At 36.1% G+C, this 17002-nt stretch overlaps 4 protein-coding genes across 5 annotated transcripts; 2 read left to right on the top strand and 2 right to left on the bottom strand.

The window, feature by feature from the left end:
- Nucleotides 1-1969: 1969 nt before the first annotated feature.
- On the bottom strand, nt 1970-4746 carry LOC137735185 (uncharacterized). 2 transcript variants are annotated; one of them, XM_068474579.2, is made up of 4 exons: nt 4607-4746; nt 3957-4076; nt 3150-3417; nt 1970-2449 (listed from the first exon to the last, which is right to left on the bottom strand). In XM_068474579.2, the coding sequence occupies exons 2-4, from the start codon at nt 4038-4040 to the stop codon at nt 2301-2303; spliced, it is 501 nt and encodes a 166-aa protein (XP_068330680.1). In that variant the 5' UTR covers nt 4041-4076; nt 4607-4746; the 3' UTR covers nt 1970-2300. The 2 variants fall into 2 exon arrangements, with proteins under 2 accessions (XP_068330680.1, XP_068330682.1); XM_068474581.2 differs by having other exon boundaries at nt 3957-4065.
- A 127-nt stretch (nt 4747-4873) lies between these two features.
- Nucleotides 4874-9930, top strand: LOC137733974 (ATP-dependent caseinolytic (Clp) protease/crotonase family protein). The gene is made up of 14 exons (XM_068473198.2): nt 4874-5005; nt 5104-5184; nt 5300-5368; nt 5574-5637; nt 5841-5920; nt 6165-6248; nt 7411-7495; nt 7997-8082; nt 8176-8297; nt 8502-8562; nt 9041-9139; nt 9250-9351; nt 9430-9471; nt 9638-9930. Exons 1-14 carry the CDS (start codon nt 4877-4879, stop codon nt 9761-9763), a joined length of 1230 nt encoding a protein of 409 aa, XP_068329299.2. The 5' UTR covers nt 4874-4876; the 3' UTR covers nt 9764-9930.
- A 614-nt stretch (nt 9931-10544) lies between these two features.
- EMB2444 (RNA-binding (RRM/RBD/RNP motifs) family protein) lies at nt 10545-14107 on the top strand. Its single transcript, XM_068474177.2, has 9 exons — nt 10545-10888; nt 11031-11079; nt 11480-11568; nt 11689-11745; nt 11931-11993; nt 12089-12154; nt 12501-12587; nt 12981-13074; nt 13410-14107. The coding sequence occupies exons 1-9, from the start codon at nt 10784-10786 to the stop codon at nt 13895-13897; spliced, it is 1098 nt and encodes a 365-aa protein (XP_068330278.1). The 5' UTR covers nt 10545-10783; the 3' UTR covers nt 13898-14107.
- An 890-nt stretch (nt 14108-14997) lies between these two features.
- LOC137733406 (kiwellin-1-like) lies at nt 14998-15685 on the bottom strand. The gene has a single exon (XM_068472558.2). It carries the CDS (start codon nt 15674-15676, stop codon nt 15125-15127), a length of 552 nt encoding a protein of 183 aa, XP_068328659.2. The 5' UTR covers nt 15677-15685; the 3' UTR covers nt 14998-15124.
- Nucleotides 15686-17002: the final 1317 nt, after the last annotated feature.

Below are 17002 nucleotides of genomic sequence, written 5' to 3'. Positions count from 1 at the left end.
CACTTTGTGAAAAAGGCTGACACCGAAGTTGACTCTTGTGTACGGTTTGTCTACTTTACAAGGAACTTGAACTTATTAGTCATTTCATATTTTGTTGCGATAGTGATATTCACGCGTATATTTTTTTACTTTTATAAATTTTTGTTACTTTGTTGCTATTGGTTTTTGTAATTTATTTGATTTTATGATTGAAAATTAAGAAAAATATGTAAAAAAATAAAAATGAATGCATAAATAATGTTACTCTTTTATTATTACTACTTTTTTAACGATACCAACATATATAACATGAGTACAACGGCACAAATACTATGATGCTACGAGTGCTATAGAAATAATGTAACTCTGTCTTAAACTTACACACTGCACTGCATTGGCTGCCAAATTAAGGAGGGGGTTGGTGATGGTGAATTATTTAAAATTTACACTCCTTCCTCTTCACTACTGTACAAACAAACAGTCAATGCCCATCTTGTAAGTTGCTATCTTATTTTAATAGTACAATAATTTGAACTTGAAAGAAAGCGAAATGGAGTTTATATAATCGGCATCTACAACCTACTAATTATTAATGATATTCATAAAATTAAAGGAACTTTAATGAAAAGTTTCTGGTACTATTCACTTTAACAAAAAATCACATTTTTTACATTAAAAAGTTGATTCTAGTACTATTCTTTTTATCTTTTATTTTATATTTATTGTTAAAACTCAAAATTTTCAAAATTTTTCATTAGTTTTCCCGAAAATTAAATTCTAATGAGACATATCTTACTTTGACACAAATATCCCAAGGCTCACCTTTAGCCCTAGCACTTGCCCAAGACTCCTCAAGGGGTCAGTTTAGAGCAAAACTAGTAGACTAAAAACTAGCCACCTACTCCTTTTTTTTTTTTTTTTTTTTTTTTTTTTTTTAAACAAACGATATTAATTACACTAAAAGAATGGAGTGAGCTAGCAATAATATGGTTCAAATTCATCTTTGGCGAGAACCGAACCAAAAATCTCTCACTTACAAGTGAAGAATAATACAACTAGACCATAGTACTAAGTGGCGAAATAAAATATAGTTGATTATGTGTGTTATATATGATTATGAATAAGGTTAGCATTATCCACCCATATAGCATGAATAATTGATCACGGTTGGTTGATTAGTGCTGATGTCACAAAAATCCTAATTAACAAAAAATTTGGGACTAGTATGTCAATTGAAGGGGTTAAATTTCGCAAATAGCCCATATCCCTCTAGCCTCTCTCTTATTGCAAACTAAATACCTTGTTAGCTAGTTTCCTAAAAAAAAAAAAAAAAAAAAAAAACCCCTTTGTTAGCTAAAATTTTATAATTGATCGTGGTCATTGGATTCTTAGAAAAAAATTCAATGACGACTTCAACGATCATGGATCTAAGGGCCAAACTATGACTAAGATTCATAATTATTGATCCTTAGCTAAGAATTCAATGACTAATATGCAAAAAATCCAATAAAAACTCCAACAATCATCCCGCTCATGCTATGGGCCATTCCATACTTGACAAACTCTCAAATAGACGGACTAAATATCTGTCAACGACGACTTTCATGGAATAAAATGGCACTGCTACGGTATCCTACGTCAACTAAATTTGGACTTCCGACGGACGTCGATTCATAATTAACACAAGAGGAAGGTGAAACCTAAATAAGGAAATTTCTTATAAAAACAATCCATACAATGTGAAACCTTCAACACGGGGACGCCGGTGGCAATGTGAAAGCTTGGCCGTGACAGCCAATAATATACAAGACAAGCTCATTTGTGTTCAATTCTACTAGCTGGGCACACGAAACTTCCACGCACCTAAAACAAAATGGTCCCCCAAGAACAAAGATATAGCACGAAAAATACAGCACGAAGCACCGATGTGGGGGCATCCTGACGAACATGCATATGAATTCAAGTAGGAAAATGAGCACTTCGAAAGAAATAACAACATAAATTCTGGGGACTCATGGAATAGCGCACAAAAATATAGCGTTTAACAACAATTCCGAATCCCTTCAATATGATACATCACACTTTTCCTATCCTGCAAGTATGTGACAATTGCTAGCTTTTTGATTCCAATCAATCCCCGTTTTGGCGAAAATTCTGATGTTAACAGCACCAGAGCTACAAAGGAAAAATTATGAACACTAGTCTACACGGAGCTCCGTCTGTGATGGTAGCTAGAGTGATTAACATTCATTCCTTTTCTCCTTAGTTGGGCGTGGATGCGGGGTTATAACAGAATTGAATATAAACGCATCAAGCACAATTCACTTTGGTTTGTCTGTCAGCGTTACCAAGGACTTCAGCACACCCGGACAGATCTTATCAGCAAGGGCACCTTTGCCCGAAATCACAAGGGATTTCTCCTTCACAATGCCTTGCAATCTTCTAGAGTCTAAATCAAGTTGTTCTTGTTCTGCATCCCAAAGGCAACAGCAAAAAGTTCAGAATCTTCTTTCTGAAAAATACATAATGAAGCTACAAAGCATTCAACTTATAAAATAATATATCTATAAAACATAGAAAAAGAAAGCACAGATGAAAACTCATGAATTCTGAGAGTTCATGAGCCATACTCCCAACTTTGGCGGTAATAAGAGACTGGACAGCAACACAGCAATAAATATCTAAAAAACTTAACGAATTCCTCTAAGAAGCGTCAATGGTTAAGTTTGAGAAATTATGATTGACAAGCAAGAACACTATGAAGTCTGACAAATTAAAAGTTTGCTGGGCAAATCCCTCTTATCTTATTTCAAATTTGCCAATGTAATCTGAAGCATAGCTTCCTTTTGTAAGCTTAATGGAAGTTGCATTCAGAAGATGGCACCTTCGTGAACATCTATAGGCCTTTTAAACAAAACACTAGAGCTTCAAGAGTTAAAGAATTCATAAATAGCTCAACCAATTTGTTAAAAGATCCTAAATAGTTTATGTAACCCTTTTTGCTCACAAGGGCTACTACAGTGGACATTCAAGATTATTCATTAATCCATCAGGATATGGTCACATGAACATATTGATATGTGAAAGAGTTGTACTTCTTACTGATGGAGTTGGTATATGTCCCAAATAGTTGCATAAAAAGAAAAATAAAAAGCGGCTTGAGAGAAAACCTGTCTCCAAGATGGTATGGGCAGCATGAAATGGAATCCTTGCAAAGACATCAGTTCCCGGGAACATCATCCAAGTATGGTCATTTGAGTCATGGTTGCCACAGGTAGGGCATACCTCCTTCACCAGAGGTTTTGATTGAGGCCCCCCAATCTCCTTCATTATTGACTCGAAAGGAGATGGAACGCTAGTTTTGGTTGTCCGAGCTATCTTCCTCAGAGATGTAAGTGCTTCTCTGTTCCCATTCCTCACCCTGTCATTTTCAACCATCTGCGTTTTCATATAACAAACACAATCCTCCACTGTGTTACTAACAAGACACAATAGAATACATTAACTTTAATAAAACTGAATTATTTCACATAATAAAGCAACTCAACTGCACTGGGATTGTTGACCAAAAACAAAATACACTACAGGGAATGATGGTTTAACAAAACCCAATACAATATATCAGTAAGAAAGAGACCAAGGAACCAAGGGAATTTCAAAAAATTAAGCCAGGCAACTAGATATTTCTTTTTAATGTCAACAAGTAGCTAAATTTAATAGATAAATTTTGTGTTAACAGTTTCATACAGCCTTCAATATCTAAAATAATAACCTTATGGTTCCAATCATTTAATCAAATCATTTGTTATCGAAACTTTCCAATCCTTTAATCAAATCATTAGTTATTGAAACTTAAGAAATATACTGTCATGCTTGAGTTCAAACTTTCCAACTTCACAGCTACATCTCAAAAAATTATCTTCGTTAACGGTAAAACATACAAGTCTGCAAAGAAGGAGGTAGAGGTATAAACTTACCTGGTTTCGAGCTAGAAGGAGATGCTCAGCTTCAGTCTCGACCTCAATTAAGCTTTTCTGGAACTGCTTCATGGTCTCATCCATTCTTTTCTCCTCAACAAGTATCCACCTGATTGTATTCTGAAACATAAGCCATTATATACTATTCGTAGTCTCGAAATGAAAACTTTGTCACGGAATAGAAACCAGAAGAGTAGTCTAAACAGAAACATGCCCTCCGCTTTAAAACCCGGTCATCCCAAGAACAAACACAAAGACGAGCAAATGTGATAATTTACCAAGAAAATCTAAAAACGAGTGAAGGAGAAAGAAACATAAGAATCTCATCAACTTCCCATGCAATTTAGACATCTCCCATCAAAATTTTCTTGCTTAGACAGAAAAACATTACTATCTGACTGAAAACTGGCCATATGATATTCAAAAACAAAATATCTAGCCCTTTCTAATACACTTGAATTCAACAAAAATAATCATACAAATAACACAAAATAATCAACCATCCACACTCTTAATCTCAAAAATCCGAATTAATAATGCACAAATAATAATGTAAATCCAAAAATCAGAAGCAAAATTAGCAAATGTATTGAATACCCAAAAAAGCACAAAAAAAAAAAAAAAAAAAAAAAAACAAATCAGAGAAATACCTGATCAAAGAATGGAGACTATCGGACGATGAGAAGCGGTGTTAAACCCTAGAAGTTAAAAAGGGAAGAACAACATAAAATTGGAAAACGATGCGATTCATTTGTAATTGAGGATACGCGATGGAAATTGCAAATATTCACAAGGGTAATTTCGGTAATTTACCCGAAATACCCACCCCCATCCGTTTCCCCTGTCAAACGTTGGCAGTATCCTATACACGGGCTTTACTCGGCGGTGCGTTGGAGGAGTAGGATTTGGGAAAAAAAACGATGCAGAGGTTTAAGGCAGCTTTATCGGCCGGAAACGGCGTCCACCTCCGTCGTTTCGTCCGCCATTGCAGAGGCGTATGCTCTCTCCCGGATGCCGCTCTCACCCCAGCTGATAATCTCGATCACCAAGTGAGTCTCTTTCTTCTTCTCCTCCCTTACCCATTTCTCCACTCCTTCAAATTCAAGCTCGGAGATGTGAAACCGGTGTCTCTGTGAGCGTCTCTCAGGTGTTGGTAGAAGGAAAAGCGTGGTCCCGAACGGCAGTTCTCAACAGACCGGCGGTGCTCAATGCTTTCACGACTGCAATGGTGGGGTTTTGTTTCGTAAATTTGATCCTTTTTGTTGGGTTTTTGGAGACCCTTGATTTTGTTTGGGGTTTTGGATGGGAACCATTGCTGAGAAATGGGTGATTGAATGGTACAGGGAGCGAGATTGCAGAAATTGTACAAAAGCTGGGAAGATGATCCTGATGTTGGCTTTATTGTTATGAAGGTGATTGCTTTATATATTTTTTTATTATGTAGCCACTCATTTGGGTTCTCGAATGTCGCTCTCCATCGTTTAGATTAGATTAGATTAGAATGGCGCTCGAATAAAATGAAACATAAGTTACTAATTTTTCTCAAAGGATATTTGCTTAGTTGTGAACTCGTGATTACTCAAGTGGCAGCTTACAAATTGTTTTGAATTTTTGAAGGGCAGTGGCAAGGCATTTTGTGCCGGTGGAGATATAGTTTCTCTTTATCATATGATAAACAAAGGTTAGCGCCTCCAATCTGATTTTGCCATCAAGACCCAGATAACTAAATTCGCCCCATCGATAAGTTTGTGAACAAACTTGTATAGCTTACATGTCTATATTTTATGTCAAATTCGATGACTTCAGCTTTTTGTACCCGGTTTTAGTTCTTCTTTTTCTGCTTAATGTCAGACAATTGTATTTATAACGGTCCTGATTGTGCAGGGAAAATAGACGATTGTAAAGAATTTTTTAGGGCGTGCTATACTTTTATATACCTGCTTGGTACATGTTTGAAACCACATGTGAGTGCTCATCATACTTGAATTTCTATTGGGTGAACGTGCATTTTAGGTTCTTCATCGTGTATCCTTCTTAATAAGAAAATCTTGTGAGATTCATCTTGCCTCAGTAATTATTCCTCGAGATATGGAATTTTGAATGTTATCAATTTGTGATACTCAGGTAATATTGAATGCTCTTTACGGTCAATAGCAACTTGAGGTTAATTTCTGTTTATTTATTAGTTCATGATTGATGTCCATGCAGGTGGCTATCTTCAATGGCATTACCATGGGTGGTGGTGCTGGAGTCTCAATCCCTGGGACATTCCGCATTGCAACTGACAAAACTGTACGGACAGGGATACTTGTAGACATTATTCTTTGTTTCTTTTTCACAAATTTGCTGGCTTGACAATTGGTTCATATCCCGTTGTTCTTTTTGAATGAGGAAACCATCAATTACTTTGCTGAAGCTTCTTAAGAACTGAAACTTGGTTGAGGTGTTTTGGGGATAATGTAACACGTCAAAAACTTCAAGTCCCTCTAGGAAGTCTTAAATAAAATTGATATGTTGAATCTAATCTGAATATACATCAATAACAAGGGAATCGAAGATGATTATGAGCATATATCATTCTTAGCTTAGCCTCAAAAAGGTGTATGCAACCCAGTGTATATGTCTTGTGTCATCCCTTGCCCTTTTTAAGAATACTCCTTACAAGCTATGAATAGGTCTTTCAGTGCAGTATTGATTATTGTCTTTACCAAATAGATAACTGTGAAAAACAGCCCGGTCAGGGCTTATGCTATAAGGGTTTTTTTAGCACCTGATTTAATATATAAAGCTACCCTTTCTCTATAATCTGCGTATATGTCAAATTTATGTGTGAAACTTGTTTGGCCGCATGAAACGAGTTCACCTTTATTAGTATAAAAGTAAAATCATGTACCAAACAACAAGTGACTTGTGTTCCTAACTCTGTAACTCATCTCCTCTCCCCTCCCTATCTGTGAGATGAAACTAACTCAACCTGTGGAAATATTATGTTCAGTAGAATCAGTACAAGGCATGTGGAATCCAAAAAAAAACAAAAAAAAAAAAAAAAAAAATCTCATATATGTCCATATTTCTGCGAATAAGTTAGGTGGAGTCAATTCAAACCTTATTGCTATGCTTATTTGAAATCCATTTGGGAAACAAGGAACCCTCACCAGTCACTGTACTGCTCATATTTGCTTGCAATTCATGCTGCAGACACGTGATGAATGATACAGCAATTTTGTACGTTGCTTCTTTTATTTGCATGATTCAGAAGGTTTTTCCTTGCTCAATATAACAATTTTTAAACTGAAGCAGTAGGATCTTCATTTTACATTCACCGTAAAGTGATGAGTCAGATAAGCATTTGATATTACTTCTGTGTCTTTTATCAAAAGAAAAAAAAAAATTGAGTTTTCTTTACATTTGTCTGCTGGTAGAAGCTTTACTATTGTACACTTGCGATTTGCAGGTTTTTGCTACTCCTGAAACTCTAATTGGTTTCCATACAGATGCGGGGGCATCTTTTTACCTCTCACATCTACCAGGTCACTTAGGTATGCTTTTGTGGTTATTCATGCATGTTTAACTTGTTCATAGATTATTCAATTCGTAGTAAAAGGGGGGAAACAGTCAAGATAAGTCTGCAGATTTCTTTCTGACTGACAGAGAATACATATTTTAATAAAAATAATTCATGGGAATTCGCGAGTTTATTATGTGCGAGTCCAAAAATAATTATGTTACATACAGACAAGTTCTTGAGAGATTCCCAAAAGGATTTGATATCATCCTCAGAAGAAAAAAATGACTCAATTGTCTTCTTTCTTCGTATGAGGTTGAGGAAGCATCTGAGTTATTTAGGCAAAGAATGATGTCGAGCAGCTGTTAAAATTGATATCATTTGCTTCTGCATTTGTAATGTACTTCAAGGTTCTAAATGTCGCTATTTAGGTCATTTTTGACAAATTGTGTAAGTTATAAATTTGTACGCAGGAGATTGTGTTCCCTCATTACTTTTCCAAATTTAACATGCTTATGTCGTTTGCTGTTTGTAGGGGAGTTCTTGGCTCTTACTGGAGACAGGCTCAATGGGTCGGAGATGATGGCTTCTGGACTTGCAACACATTATTTGCATAGTTCAGTTAATTCCAGGAACCTTTTCCACATTTTTTGAAGTTTTAGATTGGTCTAGCTTCGTTATATAACCTTTGTGTTTTGTTGCCTTTTATCCTAGAGGCTTCCATTAATTGAAGAAGAACTTGGGAAAATTGTCACTGATGATCCCTCTGTCGTTGAAGCTTCTTTAGACAAGTATGGTGAAGTTGTTTATCCCGATGAGACAAGTGTGCTTCAAAGGTTTGTTATAATTGTATGAAAGGACTCAGATAGAAAGTTAAGTTCTAAGGAAATTCTAGAATGTGTAAACTCGTCCCTGGAATCTCATTTCAAACAAATTTAAATGCATAAACTTTAAAGTTTAGGTTAAAAGCATTTCGAACTGTCATTATGTACTCCTTTAATCTATATAATGGCTTTAATTCTTCATTGTCTTGTTTTTAGGATTGAGTTACTCGATAAATGTTTCAGCCATGACACAGTTGAAGAAATTATCGATGCTGTGGTAAGCACGTATCGATTTTATTAACTTCTCTTTAGTTCAGAACTGTTAAACCAATATAATATTTTAATGATAAATGAGTTTTCAGCGCTCTGATCAATTAAAATATTTAGGTTTATTGTCGTTCAAAATGTTTTGTTTCCACCTTAAAAAATGGTTACTGCATTGCCTTGAGATGGTGCTCTCGTTTTAAAATTTCTTTTTGTTTTGTTTACATTAAAGCATTTCCAATGTCTGCGAAAACCAAATTGCTGATATGGTTCTGCTAGAATTGAACACTACTTAAAAGAGTTAAGGGATTCATTTGTAGGACCGTGTCTGTAGATTCTTTAGGTTTTCTTTCGCGTTCCATATTATGGTTGGCTCAAGTTCATTTGGAAGATTGTAAGTTCCAACACTGACGGGTGCTTTTAATAATCACTATCAGTGAATACGTTCTTGGACGGCATCTGATTGTGTGGATTAAAAAACTAATACGCAGGAATGTGAGGCAGGTAGAACAAAGGATGCATGGTGCATTTCTACTCTAAAGAGACTTAAAGAAGTCTCACCATTGAGCTTAAAGGTTTCCTTGAGATCTGTGAGTCTCTCCCTCTCTCCTTGGAAACATGTTTGAGTTGACGTTTGTTTAAACCTGTTGCATTATGTATACATATATGAGACCTATCGCTTCGTTATTAATTGGCGCAGATAAGAGAAGGTAGATTTCAGACCCTCGATCAGTGCTTGGTTCGTGAGTACAGAATGTCCCTACAGGGTATCACTAAGCAGATTTCCAATGACTTTTGCGAGGTATAAATTCCTTCCGTTTTTTCTGATATAATATACAGTAATGATTGGTAACTATATCTGAGTTGTTGTGGTCATTAGGGGGTTCGGGCACGAGTAGTGGAAAAGGACTTTGCACCAAAGGTATATGTATTCTTATACCATCTAACGAAAGTGGGGTAAACAATATATGCAGCTTTTTGATAACCAAGATATTGAGTGGCCATACTGTAACCCCAACTCTTTTATCTTTATATCATATTGTCGATTCATATGAATCGTAACAGGATCATGTTTCTGAAATATGCAGTGGGATCCTCCAAGTGTTGAAAATGTATCCAAAGACATGGTGGATCAATATTTCTCCCCTCTTAGCGAGTTCGAGCCCGACCTAGAGCTGCCGACGGAGTTGCGAGAAGCGTTCACCCAGTCCTAGATCCTCCTCCCAAGTCTCTAGTTTTATGTTATTGAAGCTGGGTGGATTCAAAGCATTTGGGTGAATTAGTATTCTTTCATGTTAGCTACTTCTTGAAATTGTACCAGCCCCTTGTTAATAAATAATAAATTTGTATTGAGATTATGACATTGGGATTTTTCTTCTTAGTTCTTTTGGGTGTTCTCAAATGCTTTCCACTTTTTCCCACCAAAAACAAGCTCTAATCAACCAAACTTTAAATAAAAGGCTGTAAATCGTTCAATTATAAGTTTCTCGTAAACTAGGTATTTATACTTGAAAACTCAATCTAACTTGGTATTTATTCAAATTAAATTTATATTAATATAAATATGTCGTTGTATGAATAAATTTTAAAATTCAAATATGAAGTCGTGAGTACAATTTTGTTTTGCTCCCCGTGTTTGTAATATGGTAGCGCATCTAGTGACATCTTTTGTGTTTAAGGAAGGTGGCCTTCATAGTTGGAATGATTTGAACCGAAGTGGTTGTTCAACACTTTGGCATCTGATGTAAACGTTTCAATTCGAATTTAATTGAAATTTCTATAGTTTGAAGAAGAAAAAAAAAACTAAATGAATATTTTTATAGGAAACTAATGAAAAGAGCTTGAAAACTTTGAGTTTTAATGATAAGGATAAAATAAAAGGTCCATAATTGACTTTTTAATGTAAAAATATGACTTTTCGTTAAAACAGTACGGGTTTTTGTTAAAAGTCCTTATTTTTATTTATAGATTTTTTAATTTTTCTTCTTCGTTGTTGTAATGTAAGGCGTATAACTTACGAGAAAGGTTTGTCTTTGGGTGCAAGACCAATATTAGAGGGTACGAGAAATAAACCCCAAAACCCTAAACCAATTCTCATCGTCTTCCTCCTCCCTCCGGCAGCTGCAACTCCGCCATATCCACTCTCCGGCAGCGCTTCCACACATCAGGCCCCCCAATTCCTCTTTCGCCTTCCCAAACATTCGGGGCAGTATTCTAATTCTACTCTGCAGAGAATGACGACTCGAATAGCTCCGGGAGTAGGAGCCAACTTGCTGGGCCAACATTCTGCCGAGAGAAACCAAGACGCCACTGCCTACGTCGGCAATCTGGACCCTCAGGTTCTCCTTCCCTTTCCTTCTACTTGCATTTTTCTGACTTGGGCTTTTCCATTTTCCTAGTTTTCGTGGCAAAATTGAGGAATTTGAGCAGCTAGGGTTTTACTTTTGTTTGATTTCTTCTAATTTCTTTTGATTGATTCAGGTTTCCGAAGAATTGCTGTGGGAGTTGTTTGTTCAAGCTGGTCCTGTTGGTATGCATCTATCAAATCCTGCTTTTGTAGATTTAGATGGTTATTATGGGGTAATTCGTTTAAGTTCACAAAATATATTCGATATTAGGATTGAGTCCAACAACAATTTGCGCTTTTAAGTAGACGTAAGGAAGTTTAGCAATCGATATTTACCTTAGTGAGTGGAAAGTTGTTGTTATTGACCTTAATTGAAGAAGATAATTGTTTCAATTGACCTATGTTAGAAAATAAAATGACTATTGACCTATGCTGAAACATGAAATTATATATTGACTTAAATCAAATTTCCTTTTGTGGTATTTGTAGGCTTGTATGTGTGTTGAAACTTGCTAATGAAAAGAAAAATATGAACTCGATCCGATTGATATTGTGTTAATGTTTGTGCTTCTTCATCTTTCAGTGAACGTGTATGTTCCCAAGGATAGAGTGACAAACCTTCATCAAGGATATGGATTTGTTGAATTCCGTAGTGAAGAGGACGCTGATTACGTAAGTGTTGGCAATGAGCCACGATGTGCTCCGGTTCTTAAGTTACTCTTTAGCTCCTCTTTTTGTGTTGAACTTCTCTAATTCTGGTTATTGATTTGATGAAATTTTATTGCTATGCAGGCAATCAAGGTGCTTAATATGATCAAACTTTACGGCAAACCAATACGTGTAAATAAGGTATTGAACTATCTTTTTTCTAGTTATCACATTTCTGCATTTGGTGTGTTTTGTGCCCTACAGAAGCTAGTATTACGAGATCTCATTTAACAGGGGAAAAATCATTCTGTTGACCGTTCAGTCACTGTATGCCGCTGATCATGTATGTATTGGAATTTTGATGGATTGTGTTTTCTTGGTTTCAGGCATCCCAAGACAAAAAGAGCTTGGATGTAGGGGCAAACCTTTTCGTTGGAAATCTCGATCCTGTAAGTTGTTTAGTCATTCTCAAATCCGTATTGTGAATAGATACTCTATGACATCTATTCTAATGTTTTGCATTCTTACCCAATATTTCTTGTAGGATGTGGATGAGAAGCTTCTCTATGATACATTCAGTGCATTTGGAGTCATAGTTACAAATCCAAAGGTACTGTATCAGCATGTCCTTTCATTGGCTAACATTTTATGTTCAAAAAAATTTCATAAAATAACTTCTTGGAAAGTATTTTTATCATGTTTTTAAGTTTTTCTTGTTCCATTGTTCCTTTTATATTAAAGAAAATGCTTTGCATAAACACAATTTTTGGTTTTATGAAATCCTTGGCTGTTATTGTGAAGTTATATAGTATTATGTTTGTGACTGTATTTGGAGGGTATAGTCATGCAATATTTGGAGGGTGTATTCATGCAATAATAGTCATTATCAGGTATTCATTTTCTGTGTTAACTGTGATTCTTATGTGGACTGTAATGTTGGTAATTTTCTTTTCTAGATAATGAGAGACCCTGATACTGGAAATTCCCGTGGATTTGGCTTCATTAGTTATGATTCTTTTGAGGCATCTGATGCAGCTATTGAGGTATGTTTCTTTTACTGTTCTCTATTTTGTTTATGTTTTGTAAGCAAGCTGGAAACCAATAATATTTGGATAAGCAAGTGCTTGTCTCTTGTTATCAACTCCTCATAAAATTTGATAATATTTGAAGCATCTAAGGTTGGGCTCTACTTGTAAGTAATAGCTTAATATCTGCTGAGGACTGTTCAGGGTTCTGTGCTGTTATCTTTACGGAAATATAAAGGCTTGTGGAAATGTTTTCTTTGGTTTTGTAGCCTAAAGTCTGAAGGATGTTATTTTGGTTGCATTGTACATGTATCTAATGGTCTTTCTTTGTTGTGGCAATGCTTTGTTGAAATGGTCTTTGTCATGTGTTGAATTTGGTTTCTTAATTCTTTTTTGTTCTTTTTTTTGTAGGCAATGAATGGCCAGTATCTGTGCAATCGTCAAATAACAGTGTCATATGCCTATAAGAAGGATACTAGAGGAGAGCGTCATGGTACTCCAGCAGGTGAGGCCTCTTGTTTACTTAGCCGCTGCTTTAGTGTTTGTAATTTGTCTCGGTTACATGAAAGCTTCTACTTTAATAACACGAGGTGTTAGACCATGGTAGTTAAATGAATAATAGTGAGACGCGTACAACTTGTTTTTACCATGATGTGAAAAATGCAATGCGTTAAGTTTTTACTCAGGGTTCACTTAATTTAAAATCAAACGAAGGGAAGAACAATGAAACGAAAACTGTTTGTAGTTGGGTTAGCCTTTAGGGAAGACAAAAATTATAGATTTTAATAGGTAAACTTCATTGTTGCTGGACAGTACTAAATTACCGCTATTACTTTGCAGAGAGAGTTTTGGCTGCAAGCAATCCTACTTCAAAAAGCCGGCCTCATACGCTGTTTGCTAGTGGTCCTCCAACACTTGCCAATGGTCCTCAGTCCAATGGTACCATGGGTGCTCCTGTGCCTCCACGACCTTTCGCAAATGGTGGTCTCGGTATTCCTCCTCTTCGCCCACCACCCCCGCAAGGCATGGCTTTCCCACCCATGCAGATGGCTGTACAACCAACCTGGCAAGGTCAGCCACAGCAACCAGGTCAAATGCCTCCACCTCAAATGCAGCAATTCAGACCACCGCCAAACATGCCGCCACCTCCTCCACAGTCCGCTCCAGCTCCTCCAAGGTCACTTCCGCCACCTATGGCTATGGGAAACCAACAACCTATGTGGCGACCGCCCCCTCCCCCTCAAATGAGGCCACCCAACATGCAACACGGGTCAATGCCCCCACCTCCGCCTCTCAATAACCCTCTGCCACCGCCCCCTATGAATTGACTTACCCGAACAATTTGGTTGTAGAATCTGTACTTCGGAAATTTTAGGACAAGAATGTTGAGGTGATTACTGATTGTTAGAGTCAGCTACTTCGTTTTGTAAGAGTGATTTGAGAATATGCTTCCCTTTGTTTCTTCTTATTCAAGAGAGAATGGTTCAGTTGACCTACGTGACAATACTCAGTGATAAAATCTTACAGTTAAAAGTTAACATGTGAAACTTGTGGATGTATTTAATTGAGAATTTGAGGGTTTTTAATTCTTGTAAAGAATTTAGGGTATTCAATTAGAATTTTAAGTGATTTTTTAAAATTCAACGTGTATTCAATAAGGATTTTAATATTATGATTTCAAAGAAGTTTATAACATTTCAAGTGTATTTAATTAGGAATTTATTTTAAAGAATCTTAAACAATTGAGGAATTTAAGAAAATTTGAGAGATTTCGTAGTGGAATTTAACCATTCACAAATCTCACCTCTCCTCCTGAGATTTCGAGAGAATTGAATTAAAAAATTTCAGGGAATCTATACAAATCAATTAAACTCCCTTGAACTCAATGAATTTATAAATCCATTAAAATCTCTTAAATTCTTAATTGAAAAATACACCCAGTCATCATTTCTTACTGTATTTCAATCGAAGACTTGTCACCCATTCTCCTAATTAAAACTAAACGACCCACTTAATATTACAGTCCAATGATATTTCTCTTCACTTGTAAGAGGTATTATATTCGAATACACCCCGTCATCATTTCTTAATTAAACTCTCTTAAAAATTTTCATGGAATCTCTACAAATTAATTAAACTCTCTTAAACTCAATGGATTTATAAATCCATTAAAATTTTTAAATTTCTTAATTGAATATACCCTGTCATCATTTCTTAATGTATTTCAATTGAAAACTTGTCACCCATTTTCCTAATTAAAACTAAACGACCCACTTAGCACTACAATCCAATGATATTTCTTTTCACTTGAAAGTAAGAGATCTTAAATTAGAATATCGTGAATAGCAAGTTCAATATCAATTTATTCTATCTACCCGCCTCTTAGTGTAAATATATCGTTGTATCAAAACCAAATCGAAAAACAAAACGGGATGTTTTATGTATCACATAAGAAAACTATGTTCACATCATATAAGCAACATATTACAAAACACAATCCACGTACATACACACATAAAAGCAATAAAAGCGAGAGCAAGAATATGAACATGTAGCTAAGCGTCAGACCATGTGATATCGAGGCCACCCCAGTCCTCCTTCCGCACACCCAAGGCTTCCCAGACCGCCTTTGAGGCATCAACAATGTTGTTAGGGCATGGAGGTTGGTAGTCATGCACTGCATCACATCCCATAGTAGAGTCACACTCATCCACCACCATCGCCACCACACTCCGTCCATTCGCACTAATCGTGATGTTGTTATGGCACCTTCCTCCGCCGTTGTACCAACCAGTAGACAGCGCCACAACGTGCGTGTTGTCGTTGTGGTATTTGTTGTCGCATTCCGATGGACCGCCTCCATCGCCGCCTGCCTCAAAGCTGTTGAGAGTGAGATAGGCCTTGGTGTGTCCGGACAAGGGCGGCGAACAGGTGTAGGTTGTGTACATTTTTCCTTTGACACAGCAGTCAGAGTCGTTTTCCGTGTTGCATTGTCCAGAAGGGGCCTTCTTGCCTCGAATCCGGCCGCTCGGACGACACTGCTGAGCTTCAGTGGCCAGGCAAATTGTTAAAAGGAAACCGATTGAGAAAATTGTTGAGCTCTTCATTTTTCTCTATGGTTCTCTTCTCTTTGTTATACTGGTGTGATATATATATATATATATATGTAGCAATTTCATAATTACCAAATTGACCTCGATTTGGCCTGTATTTTGTTGGTATTGTATTTTTATACAGTCTAACAACGTGACGTAACGGCGGTCATTCGGCACCCTCTTTTTCTTGCAAAACGACGTAGCAGCGGTTTCTTTTGCCAAGTTGATTACTTTTTTATAACCACCACAATCACTCTTGTTCAAATATATGGAATCCAAATTAGTATTCCGTTGCAAGTTTAAAATTGTTTATCAGAATTCCCATTCGGATTTTGCTGGATTTTGGTCTTTTGAGCGATATCAAGGAGAGAAGAATCAACGCAAAACAAAGAATGCAGTTATCTCTCAATCAATTTCGCTTTAGATATTAAAACACTCTTCGTTTTGCTTAAATTCAAAATGGGCAAGCTGGCGGTTAATATCAGGAGGAGCTCTATTAGAAATTTGAAATTACAAAGAGAATTATTTCTACACACGTCTTTTCTCCTTCCGTACTTAATTCTCCTTTACATTATTCCATCAAAAGACTAGAAATAAACATAAGTGTGCATGAAAAAAAAATGGGGTGGAACTTATTTTCCATTTCTTTTTTATTTATTTTTCTGGTAAAATAAGGAGGTGGATCACTCCAAAAACTAGCTCAAATAGTTATTACAAATAATTCGAATCCTACGGACTCCCATCATATCAAATAATCGAGTTCCAATCCAATTAGACCATCTCCAATGGTTGGGCTAAAAGTCAAAATTTTTAGCCCGAAAAATTTAGCTTTTAGCCCGAAAACAGTTTTTCTACTCCAACCATTCTACCTTAAAATTTTAGCCTGGGATTATTAAAGAATGAATTTAAGCTTTTTTTTTTTGTTAAATTAATTTTTTTTAACAAAATAAATATGTAGACTATCGTAAATTAATTTTATGAACATTTTAATCTAAAAAAATTTAAATTCCGATAAATATTGGGTAGAGTCCACCCCGATTTCTGGGCTAAATGTCGGGGGGAATTTGGCATTGGTTTAGCATTTAGCATTTAGCTCAAAATTTCCCCTTGGGTTGGAGTACGTTTGGAGGGAAATTTTGGAAGATAATTTGGCTTTTAGCCCACCATTGGAGTTGGTCTTAGTAGGATTATCAAAATAATGTTACCTAATATTCATATTATAGCTCCAATTTTGACAATGCCAACTACCATCATGCTATTCTTCAAATAAACATGCACTAACTCGCATCAACTATGGTACCATAAGTTGTCTCAATAGTAAGAGATGAAAACTAGTAT

The sequence above is a fragment of the Pyrus communis genome, chromosome 7 (genome assembly GCF_041283825.1).
Source record: "Pyrus communis isolate YQ-2024b chromosome 7, ASM4128382v1, whole genome shotgun sequence".
Classification (NCBI taxonomy): Eukaryota; Viridiplantae; Streptophyta; class Magnoliopsida; order Rosales; family Rosaceae; genus Pyrus; species Pyrus communis.
The sequence above is the reverse complement of the archived record's forward strand: the minus strand, read 5'-3'. Positions and strand labels throughout refer to the sequence as shown.